The sequence below is a fragment of the Solea solea genome, chromosome 9 (genome assembly GCF_958295425.1).
Source record: "Solea solea chromosome 9, fSolSol10.1, whole genome shotgun sequence".
Classification (NCBI taxonomy): Eukaryota; Metazoa; Chordata; class Actinopteri; order Pleuronectiformes; family Soleidae; genus Solea; species Solea solea.
The window spans coordinates 2,196,385-2,209,270 of NC_081142.1; the positions used below are offsets into that span (position 1 = coordinate 2,196,385).

The following is a 12,886-nucleotide window of genomic DNA, read 5'->3' on the forward strand; positions in this document are numbered from 1 at the left end:
CCTTGTATTTTGAAATGTGTTTTTATATATATAACAAAAAAGGAAGAGATGGTTGTGTTTTAAATAGTTCCAGTGTGTCTATTTTAATGCTTTGTGGAGAACCGATCAGCAGGCTTAAGGCATATGTTTCACAGATATACAGTACATGACACAATCCACAGGTTAGAATAAATACAGCACAGGTAAATAAGAAGCAAGTCTCAGTCCTAACAACAGGACACAGTAGAGGAGCACGTTTTCTCACACGTTCATTAAAAAATACCACAACATTTCTTCAACGTAAACACAAACATTCACAAAACTGCAGTAAAGTGTAGCTGAGGTCAAACTGTCACGCCTTTGCATACTTTCCTCATGTTGTACGCTAAACGTATTCAGCACTATTTATTTTATTTATTTTTTTCCAATAACTTCCTGATTTAGTCGTCAAAGGCAGATAACGTCAAAGAATCTGATCTGCTCTCATCACAGGTAACTGGCACAGACAGGCACATACTGTAGGTCCATGTGTAGAAGGTAAGAAGGTTTGCTGATTTCTGTACCGTGAACCTGCTCCATCTAGTGTCCTTCAAACAGTATTTCATGTTAGTAAAACAGTCGTATATCTTTTATGTCGTTAATAATAATAATAATAATAATAATAAATAAGTGGCTGCGGTGACGAGCAGCTCTAGCACCTTCGTTGAAGTCACTGAAGAGTTTTCAAAGCAACATTATGGAACCGTTCCGACGTAGAACGGCAGTTTCATGCGACGCTCGTTTAAACCCATTCTGTGTCTGTACCTGTAACGAGTGAGTGTGAGTGCCTAGAAACTTCTAAAGTAATGGTGACAATGAGGGTGTTTATCTCTGATGTTTGGTGAGAGATAAAGATTAGATCCAGTTCTGCAGGTTCATGCAAATATTGGTAACACTTTACATTCCAGTACAGTCGGGCCGCAACTACAAATGAGTATTTTCAGCTTAGTTTTCTGTTTCCTTACAACAAAGAAATCAGTAAAACTGAATCATTTTGGTTTGGGGACAAAACAAGACATTTGAAAACACCACCATTTTAAAGTTTGGATCCGGAACATCGATCTGACGTTTTATGGCCCAAATAAGAACTCGATGAATCGGGAAAATACTCGACAGATTCATCTGTTATATAAACAGATGAATTAAACAATTATTATAAAGTTGAAATGTCCCACACACATTTTAAGCTATTTCTTAAATGATGGTATAACCATGATATTACTTCCCTTTTACAACAAGACCATAGTGTCAGTGCACTGTAATATAAAGTGTTACCTCATGTTTCATCACATGACAGAAACTCTTTGCATTTAGACATGTAGACGTGGTCAAGACGACCTGCTGAAGTTCAGACCGCGCACCGGCGCTGAGGAACAATGGTCCCAGTGCAGAGAACCTTGAAGTAAACAAGTTACAGCAGCAGAGAACCACTACAAACCACTTTAGTTCAGTGACACGCCACAGAATTAGTGCTCACTTGTGGCTGCAGAGGGCGCTGCTGCTGCTGCTGCTGCTGATGCCGCCGCCCACAAACATCGCATAATGTTGCTTTGACTCATGGAATGAGGTGTGAGATAATTCAAGGCATCGACATGTTTGTAAAGCAGGTTTTTGTTTGTGTGTTTGTGTGTTTGTGTGTTTGTTTGACACCGTACGCCGTCACCTTGTCCTGCGTGATGAAGGCGTGTGAAATGACTGAAGGTGGAGAGCGTCCTCACGCAGAGCAGGTCCACTCACAGTCAGTTCATGTTGCTCAGCTGACTGTAGACGTGCTCCAGGATCTGAGAGTAGGCCTGATCTTTGGGGGCGTGGCAACTCAGGGAGCCCTGAGGAAGAAGAAGAAGAAGAAAAACGAGTTAGTTAGTCAACTTACTTACGTGGGAGGGTTCTTTTTGTATTATATTCTAGTTTGGCCGCAGAGAAGAAATCTACAGTCGCCTCCTTTTTACTGCTTTTGTGTCACAGTTGCTCAGGCTTTTCAAGGTGCAGTGGTTAATACCACAATGCAATCCTGAAATAAACACCGTAAAGGTCAAATATGTAAGAAATGTATAATATTAAGACATAAAATGACCATGATAGGAAACATGTTAAGTTCACTGTTTACAATGGTGCAGTTTATTCACAAAATTAACAATAAACAAACAAACTGTACTTTATGTTAAGGTTTGGTGCTCTGATCTGTTGCTCCACCCACAACGCCACACAACCAATCACACAGCTCGTAGCACACAGGATGGTGTCAGAGTGAGCAGAGCATTGGAAATACTGAACAATACGGGACCACAGAGGAGAATAAATGAGGCTCTGCAGTGGAGAAATACTAAAGTTTAGCCAGTGAAAGCTGAGGTTTGGTCACACTTGCTCTCTCTGTCACGTTGACGGTGGATATTTAATGTAAAAGTTATTTTCAGTCAATTATTTCTCCCCTTTGGTACTGTATCTGATGTCGTTAGAGAGCCTGATTAGCACCTTAGAGCTTCAAGTGCTGCACAGGTGTGTGTTAGTCACAGGTGTATGACTGGAACCAGCACATGAGATTGTGAAGCCAGTGATGATCCCACATCTCCAGAATCCAGGACCTAACTCCATCCTCCAGGACGACACTCTCGCCCACAGAGCCAGGATCATCACAGAGGACCGCCAGAATTTGCCCTGAGTCCAGACCTCAACCCAACTGAACGCTTGTGGGATCAGCTGTGTGTTCTACGGTGACTAACACAACCTCATCCACTCCTGGTTGAAGAATGCGATGCCACCCCACAGCAAAATGTGACCAAGTTGGTGAAACACGAGGAGGAGAAGGTGCCACGCTGTTGTGGCTGCGTATGGAATCTTCCACACACTACTGAAGTCCCTGTGAGTGTGAGCCAATATGTGTAGTTTATTTCATTACTGTTGTGGGAGAGTGCAACCATCCAATCCACCACGCAACTCCAAACAAGCAGGAGTACCAACAGGAGAATATTGCAGGGGATTATGGCACCTTTCTGGGGGATTTTGGCACATTTTTGGGGGATTTTGGCACATTTTTGGGGGATTTTGGCACCTTTCTGGGGGATTTTGGCACATTTATGGGGGATTTTGGCACATTTTGGGGGGATTTTGGCACATTTATGGGGGATTTTGGCACATTTTTGGGGGGCACTACCCACACGTTTAGCTGTGTTGCTCATTCCACAAATGCACGATACCTAGTATCATTAAAGGGGAGGAATAATTGACTCAAACTTTATTTGTTATTAGTTTATATCCTACTTTCATGGTACTCTCATCTATTCGTCTCCTCATCGTAAGAATTGTTAAGTTTTGCTCTTTCACGTTCAGGCTCCACCTGTTGTGAGTATAATTAGGTTTGTTAGTGTTTATGAAAATGAAACAGAGTGTGGAACACTGAGGAAAAGTACAGCCTCTTATTTCTCTATTTTCAGAAAATCAACCAACTCTTTCCACTGTTTTCACTAAGTATTGCTGTGGCTGTTTTATACACTAAAGGTTGCTATTATTATAATATTTTGACACATATTTAACAGTGATCTTAGATTAAAAACACATTTTATTATGTTTCTTGTGTCAAACTCTCATGACCTCGGACCATCTAGTCACGTCATGAGGGGAAAAAACCTCTGTGGACAATGAGAGCTTAAATTATAACACAATATTATATTATATTATAACACAGTATGATATCGCAATAAAGATATTCATGATGAGATTACACATCATTTCAAAGTAAAAGAGCTTGTTTGGAATGTTGTTAAAAAACATCTATTAAGCAAAATGAATCGATTAAGAAATAAAAGTAATGAAATAATGCAACGTTTTGCTTGGTGATTTATTCATTTTAACTGGTTTTTGTGGATTAGCATAAAAGGTGTGGTTGTGGTTTATATTTAACACCATATATTTCCTGTTACCCTCACTGGACACATCCCATAATAGCAGTTGTGGTATGAACTGAGTCTCTGTAGTTTCAGGTCTACCTTGATCTTGTCCATCATGGTTGTATCAGGACACCAGTACTGGTTGAAGTGGACGAGGTCAGGGGCCGCTCTGTAGTAGTCGACCAGCAGCATCTTTGAAAACACACACACACGCACACACACACACACACACAAACATTTTCAGACCAAATTCAAGCATTTGAAAAGCAAACTCGTTTAGATTTGGCGATCAGTACCATCTCGTTGAGAACATCACTAGTGAGGAAGTTGTCCTGCACGTACGTGACTTCAACAGCCACTGGGATGCCGTAGTCGTTGGGTCGTTGCTGCAGGAGAACACACGAGGATTCACATGAAACTGAGTTAAACTAAGCTAAACTAAGTTAGGGCGGATTTCCACCGGCTCTACTCAGCACGACACGATTAGGTTACATCTCCACTACATAAAAAGTACCTACTTAAAGTGGGCGGAGTCATCACTGCACGGCTGACTTTGTTTTATACACCACACACACACACACACACACACACACGTGTGACTAGTGACTTTACACCAGACTCCTGTAGTAGTTGGAGATGAGCCCATGTTTTTAGGATTGTTAAGTAGTTTTAATTCATCTACACTCCGGCACTGTTCTCCGGAGCACAGCCTAGTGTTGTAGAACTCGAGACCTTCAAAAATGTTTTGAAGGTCTCGGTCTCGTCTCGGAATTGACTGCATTTTTACTCGGTCTTGTCTCGGTCTCGGACAAAGCGGACTCGGGATTTTATTTCAAGACTGAAATCATTTCAACTGTGGGGATATCAATAAATTGCATTTTTGGATGAACTTGTTAATATCATTACTGTGATTTTGCGTAAATCGTATTGTTTCGGCTACAACCAATAACTTTTGTAGCTCATTTATCATTTGAAATTATTGTCAGCGTTAACGGAGAAGAGGCCGTGAGAAGATGTCAGTGAACTCATCTATAATAAAATATGGTTACCTGAACCACAAAGACTTTTTGTGCATAAATACCTCCAAAAGAAAACACAGTGCAACGTGTAAATTCTGCAAAGCCACGCTAATGGTCTTGGTCTTGTCTTGGTCTCGATACACTGTGGTCTTGGTCTCGGTTTAGGTTCTCTTGACTACAAAACTAGCACAGCCTCCTACTCCACAGACTACAGCGGCAGCGGTCTATGATGCAGGCGCTGTCCCCAAATACACCAGATTCCTCTGTTAATAATAATAATAATAATACATTTTATTTATTTATTTATTAATTTAACTTTATATCCTAGAAAAAATAAATATAGACATTTCCCTGGTAGTAGTTGGAGATTAACCCATGTTTTTTAGGATTGTGATCTACAGATTGGCGCTGTTCGGCCTGTGACGGCACTCATCATCACATAGTACCTACTCGGCACACTTGTGGAACCTTGCCGGAGCAGGTACTATTAAACGCTACTTAAACCGTGGCGTGGCGAGTAGAGCCGGTGGAAATACACCAATAGTAACTTACTAAATAGGATTATTTTGGATTGTGTTGTCTGTGTCTTTACCTCGGGTGGTGGTACAACCCAGAATGGAGTTATCGTGGATGCGACCCCTTGATTACCGTGATAATATGGTCCTGAAATAAAAGCCGTTCAGAAACAAGGAAGACAACTACATGGACACAAGCTGCTGCTGTTAAAAGCAGCAGAATAAGAAGAAGATTCCATCTGGAATATCTTCTCTCTGTTCTCACACTGACCGCAGATGACGCCCAGACAGGGCTGGAAGCCGTTGTTTGAGCCCTGCAGCCTCAGCTGATGATCCATCTGAGAGTCGATGTCCTGCAGCGACGGCAGAGCCGGACCTCGAGGGTGACTGTGGTACCAGCCGACCAGCGACAGACCGCGCATGAACAGGTTCTGACAGATCTGTGGGAGAACACGCTGTCATTAGTGAGCTGTTCTGGAGATGGTGAGGGAGATTTCTATCTGAAAGGACTACTAAACTAAAATGAATGTTAACCAAAGCAGTTATTGTTATGAAAAGTGATTCTGAAACATCATTTTCTGATGATTCAGAAAAAGATCTGACTTTTATTAACATGTACTGAAATTCAAATTTGCAGCAAATCCTTGTATACACATTTTGACACAAATATCCTTTTTATGTCCCAATAAACCTGTGCAATGAAAATGGAAGTTGTACTTTTTCTATGCTAGTTTTAAACTATAATCCTAACTTTTTAGACGTTGCATTGTCAGTGTTTCAGTCTCTAACTGAAACCAAAGTGTTGCTTCTTTGTTTTTCTGGCTGTTGGAAAAAGGGAAGTGTCCTGTGGCCCAGGAAGACTCACCTCCATGTTTCCTGAGCGTATACAAACAGACTGTGTACATACTGACACACTGTGTTACAGTACCTCCTCCTCAACAGCAGAGGCAGCGTCTCTGTCCCCCAGCCTGGTCCGACAGGGAAAAGCCCGCAACACAGTCAGCACTGAAACACAGCGACACGCTGTCATTTTATACATCTACTAAGGTACTAACGTTTCCCGTTTCTATGGCGATGTCACACTCACATTGTGTGTTAGTGTCCCACCGTCCTCCCAGATATCCCACCACCTCACTGGTGGTCAGGTGACAGTGGAAGTCCTATGGAGTTTAAAAAAAACAAACGAAAGATTTGAATCATTTGAAGGAAAGAAATGTAGCAGCATACACAAATAAATCTAAACATTGTCCCTGAGAAGCTAAATTACACTGTAGCAAGTCACAGGGTGCCAGCCCAGGTGCTGCTCTTTAAAGTGATAACTCTGTAGTTATCACAAGTAATAAAACTGAAGTTTGTAAACCGCTCAGAAAATCTGCATTTTTATCTCACGCAGACATAGATGTTATTATTACTATTATTATTATTATTATTATCATTATTATTATCATTATTACTATTATCATCATTATTATTATTGTTATTATTATTGTTATTAGTATTATTATTATTATTATCATTATTACTATTATCATCATATTATTATTATTATTAGCATTGTTATTACTATTATTATCATTATTGTCATTAGTATTATTATTATTATTATTATTATTATTATTATTATTATTATTATTATTATTAATAATAACAATAATAATAAATACTAATACGTGACGTATCCCTTTAATGTGCGTTGAGGGTGGATGTAAGTTCTAAATAGAGAATTCAATGGGTGGTATTTTTCTATTTTTTCTATATTTTTTTCTGTGGGATCCCAACCTGAGCCTGACTTTGTAATACCCGGGACGCACAGCCGTTACCATGGTTACTGCTTGTCCCAATATGCTCAGGTTCAGGTTTCTATGCTCAGTGTTTGATGACTGTGTATTTATCTGTGACTCACCATGAGCAGCAGGACGTTACTGGACACGGCGACGTTGAAAGGCTGAAACCTGTTGATGGCTGAGAAGGCCGACAGCTCCACCAGTGTGAGCGGATCTCTGAGGACACAAGTTAACAGTTCACTTCAACACACACACACACAGGAGGAGGTGGTCACATGACATTACACTGACCAGGCCTCATAACAGAAAAAGTACCTGGCAGCATCTCTGGTGCCCAACGTGCAATATCTGACAGGAATTCTCTCTCTGTCAGTTCGCCGCGAAACCATCACGTCTGTAAAAGAGTTGACAGTAAATATAAAGAGTAGAAAAGTAAGTAGAAAAGAGGAGAGGAGAGGAGACGAGAGGAGAGGAGAGCTGGATCTTACCATGTAATCCAGGTTTGGTGTTCTTGTTCTTCTCATCTGCTTGAACGGCCGCCTTACCTTCCTCTTCATCTTCATCGTCATCCTCCTCACTCACCAGGCTCTGACATCCCAAGAAACAAGACACAGGGGGATGATGCAGATACAGTTTATTTTTTATTTTGTCAGTCCATGTTTTGTTCTTAGAATAAATCAAGAAAAATGGTCACATTAAAGCTTCAGTGTGTAACTCTTCTATATAAGCACGTGTTTATTTTCAAATGAGTTCACACGATGCTGATTACAGTGATTAGCAGAGTGATGTCATGACCCCTGGATTATGACCCCAGTATTCTGTTTAGACTTTTTGTTGTCGTGTTTTCTTTACCCGTGGCTTTTTACTTTCTTTGTGTCTGTTTTTTCTCTTCCTTATTTCCTGTTTTATTTTGTAGTATTTCCTTGTATATGTGTGTGTGTGTGTGTGTGTACCTTGTTAAGTTTAACTTCCTGTCCCAGCTTCCCTCTTGATTGTCTGGCCCGCCCTAATGTGCTTCACCTGTGTCTGTGTCTGTTTAGTAAGGAAATGTTTCTGAACATTTTCCTTAAACAGGACCATACTATCACGGTAATCAAGGGGTCGCATCCACGATAACTCCATTCTGGGTTGTACCACCACCCGAGGTAAAGACACAGACAACACAATCCAAACTAATCTTCCTGTTTAGTAAGTTACTATTGGTGTATTTCCACACCATTAGCAGTCAAACTCACTGTATTATATAAGGTTTAAAAGGATCTTAGATTTGTCTTCCTCTGTTTCTAAAGTAAGAGTTTTATTCCAAGTGATAAGTACTGTTCTATTTCATTTATTTTAAATTTCTTTTTAATGCTAAATGAAGCAAACAACAATGAAATTCACTATAGGTATGGTCAAATTCTGCTATAACACATAATTAAGCTTACAATTAAAGTGTTATCAAGTGACCTAATGTCAATTTGATTTTAATCGATATAGTAGTAATTAAGTTTATATTTGGTGTATTTAACAAATTTATTCAGTGAATAAAAATCTAAGATCTTGTCTAACGTCATGATATCGATTGGTAATGTTGGTAGATGACATGTTTGTCTTCTATAAGCAAATGAATGAATTCCAAATGAAAACCATACTGTTCAATAATAGATTTAATCTCTGTGCTGATCCATGATTAACTATTTGATCGGATGCTGTGCTAAAGAAAACAACCTTAATTGGCTTTATAGTGCTTCATTATCCTTTTAGTTAAACTGAACTGTGTTTTCTCGGAACAGAATTATACAAGAAAAGGTTTTCATCTAAGCAATAGTAGTTCTAAACCTGGGACATGATGTTTGATCTGTGCATCAGTAAACCGCCTCAGGTACTTGATAAGATAAAGACCAGAGTTCTTACCATGTCTGCGCTCGGTTGGTATTTGTGCAGCCAGGTGGTTTTGTACTGGGCCAGTTTCTGTCCCCGGTAGCGCACAGACGCCCAGCCGCAGCCGGACTTCTTGGCCGGGTTAACCAGACGTTTGCAGTGAGTCGCCCAGGCACTCGGCGAGTTGAAGATCTGGCCCGTCTCCACCCATCGGATTTTCCCGTCATTCAACAGGTCTCCCACAAAGTTCTTACCCTGAGGACGGAGGAGAATGTGGGATTAATCTTTCCTAATGTACTGTATCTGACACAACCCAGGTGCAACTTCAGATAAAGTAACTCAATACCAGCATGAATAATTAACATTATCACTGTCCACTGCAGGCGTGATGAAACTTGATAGGCAAAGCTGGCAATTGTTTGTGACCCAGAGAAGAGGGAGCCCCTTCAAGAGCAGGTGATTCTACAGGAAGTCCCTGTAAAATAGAGATTCTCCTCCTCTTCATACATGTTAGAAAATAGCAGCTGAGAACATGTGAAACCCACCACTGTGGAGTCATTTGAAACCTCATTTTAACACTTATGCCTGTTTTTTATAATCCTTCACATTATTAACTCATATTTCATATTTTTATCACTTTACTTTAAGGACTTTAAAGCTCAAATGTACAATGTGAGCACAAATGTAAACCCAAGTTGCTCCAGAAATCTATGGGTTCTCCTCCCAGTTCTCTCATATAGTCTCCGGATAATGTTCGAGTGGGAAAGCAGCAGGAGAAATAATCCACAGCGGATGAATGAATGAATGAGTGAGTGAGTGAGGTTCGTCCTTCCTGCATGGTCCACGGAACATAAATTTCTATGCAGACCCGATGTGGATTAACACCTCCGGTCTGAGTCCAGACACTTTCCAGTCCAGTTGATGGTGCACTCTGAGGAAGGCAGTAAGCATGGAACTTTCCTTGTACTCACACATGTACAACTCGGTGCTCAAGGACAACGGCATGGAAAAGGAGGCGAACCCCTAGTGAGGAATCACCACTAGTAGAATGGAATGATATATCAAGTACACATGCATGAAACACGAGACTGACGTGGACCCTCAGTTCAGTATGAATGGAAATGTAAAGCAGCTCTCCAGAGAGGAAAGTATGGTCAGGTCTGATCTTGGTTCATTTTAGCAGTTTCCATTGAGTGAAACCACTCAGTTTGGTACAGTACGGCACTCTTGCTTTTGGTCGCCCCCCCCCCCCCAAAATATCTCTTAGTGCCCCTGCTCCTCTGCTAAGATATGTGTTATTACCAGGTAGTGGATGGCCAGCACCCCATCTCCCGGCTCCACCAGCCCGTCCTTGAGCAGGACTCTCAGGGTGATGCCCCTGCGTGTCAGCAGGGAGCCTCGGCCAGTGCTGGACCTCAGGTCTGCCTCCTCTCCTCCACTCAGCTCCTCCTCATCCTCCTCTCCTCCATCCTCCACCACCTGTGGAGAGCTGGGTGGCTCTGAGTCTGAGGACACATGGAATAGAACTCTGAGGTTTTAAAGATTACAAAGCACCTGGCTGTTAGTTACGCCTCTGTGTGCTAAAGTTATATGAGGAAGTCAATATCTGTGACCTGCCCATGAAAGCTCTTGTGTAATGGCAGCCGGTATCAGTTCCTGCATGATAAAGTGATATCAATGCTATTGTGATAGTGAAAGAAACCTCAGAATGGTCCAAATAACAACCAAAAGAAATCTAAATAGGCTTTTCTCTAATTACACCTAAGCTATGCGGCTGCCCTTTTGTTTGCACCTCCCATTAGGAGCATGGCGCACAGAGGAGAAGAGGCCTGCTCCCCCTCCTCTCCTAATTCCCCCCCAAGATTTACAATTAAAGCCCTTCTTCTTTCATTATTCTCACCCATGTCGCGGAACGTCGGTGGGTAAAAGCAGTCGGACACACTTGAGTGTGGCTGTGGTTGTTGGTGCTGAGACACTTCTCCACCACACTCGCTCCCTCTCTCCGTGTCTCTGTGTCTCTGTGTCTCTCTGTCTCCGGCTATTATTCAAAAACATAAAATGAAGGCGTCTGTCTGTGGCTCCGCAGTGTAGTTTCCTTGTTGTGTTGCTTTAATGTCAGTTCCCCTCCCCTTTCTTTCTCGCTCTCCTCGTCCTTGTCACTCTCTCCGTCTCTTAGTGTCGTTCCTCTCTTGTGTGCCGTGCCGTGCCGTGCCGTGTTTAAAACACACCACAGTGTCACAGTGCAGACGAAATCACGCCCGTTCTTTAAGGAAAACGTCTTTTAATGTGGAGGAAATGTAAAGGATAGAAATATACGTTTCCTCCGGGAAAGAAAAAAAACCTCAAATGTCGCTCGGAGCCGGTTTGATACTTCAAGTGTTTGCGTGAGTGTGTGCGCGCGCGACAAACGCTACAAAATAACCGAGGCGGGCGGTTTGTGTGGTGTTTGAACTCATCCTGGTCCTGGTCGCACCAGCTGGAAACTGTGTGGTTTGTCTTCACCACACCGAGATGTTCCGTCTTTATCTCAAGCGGAGTAGAAGACGAGCTGCTGCTGGTGCTGCTGTTGCCTGAAGAGGGCAGCAGAGCCCCGGCTGTGTGATGATGCCTTCACTGACCCAAAAATATTGTAATGACCTTTATCTTTGGCTCCTAGTTCAACCAGTTTGATCTCGTTTAGTATATATCACTTATGTCCTTATGTTACATGAATCATCCACCACGCTTTATATGGAAGAATGAATCTCATAAAAGCTGTGCTCTCTAACATTAGCGCAGAAGGAGATGGGACCCAGGACCACACACACACACACACACAAACCTTAGATCAGTGAAATCACAGAAGTGACCAAAATGAGTAATCATCAACTCCGAAATAACTGTCTAGATTTCCTTAATATGTTCAAAACAATGATCCTACAGGAGGCCCAAGCAGCCGCAGCAGCTTAGTTAACTTATGCTATAGAACAGGGGTGTCAAACATACGGCCCGCGGGCCAGAATCGGCCCACCAGAGGGTCCAATCCAGCCCGCAGGATGAATTTGTAAAAATTTAGAATCAAATCAAAATGTAAAATATTATAATATTCAGTCTCAGAATCATATAAATGCACCGTGATCATGTGTAAATGGTAAATTAAGCATCATATTCTAGAAATTGCACTTATTTTTCCTCGGGAAATGTCCGGTTGTTCATAATGTTTTTGTTTTTTTAAAAATGGGGGGGGGGGAATTAGGAGTTCCCTTTGTTTATCGGTTATTATGCTATTATTATATTACTGGTCCGGCCCACTTGAGATCAAATTGTACAGTATGTGGCCCCTGAACTAAAATGAGTTTGACACCCCTGCTATAGAAGCAAAACTGGCCTTTCGTCATATTTGTTTTATTTATTTTCTGCCAAACAAATTGGCAAAATTTGATCAGCGAGCCCTTGTAGTGTTGAAGTTGAGTTTTGATCACAATTGTTTTGCCTCACAAATGCAACCTAAAGTGTCAGAAACAAGCATCAACCTCACTCTTATTTATTTAAACCATGCTTTTAATCTTTTTTGATGGAGTTGTTAACACGTGTTATGAACAGTTTATATCTGTCCACGGCCTTGGAATGAGCTCCTCCACTCATGCTCTTCCTTAATCCAACATAAGTTTACACATATAGTGCTTCACTTTGAATATGAAAGTGCAAATGAATATATGGCCACTTTTGTGGTTTTACTTTCCTCTGTGGTTACAATAAACAAACGTGACAATGGTTTGGTGTAAATAACACAATTATAATTAATGAAATTGATAGTGTTACAT

General features: G+C 41.3%; 1 protein-coding gene across 1 annotated transcript; it reads right to left on the reverse strand.

Moving 5' to 3' along the window:
• Positions 1-2: 2 nt before the first annotated feature.
• On the reverse strand, positions 3-11,622 carry mpnd (MPN domain containing). The gene is made up of 13 exons (XM_058637941.1): positions 10,984-11,622; positions 10,386-10,588; positions 9,117-9,338; positions 7,709-7,808; positions 7,536-7,614; positions 7,340-7,436; positions 6,524-6,596; positions 6,365-6,441; positions 5,708-5,876; positions 5,514-5,584; positions 4,199-4,288; positions 4,002-4,094; positions 3-1,844 (listed from the first exon to the last, which is right to left on the reverse strand). The coding sequence occupies exons 1-13, from the start codon at positions 10,985-10,987 to the stop codon at positions 1,758-1,760; spliced, it is 1,365 nt and encodes a 454-aa protein (XP_058493924.1). The 5' UTR covers positions 10,988-11,622; the 3' UTR covers positions 3-1,757.
• Between the last annotated feature and the right edge of the window lie 1,264 nt (positions 11,623-12,886).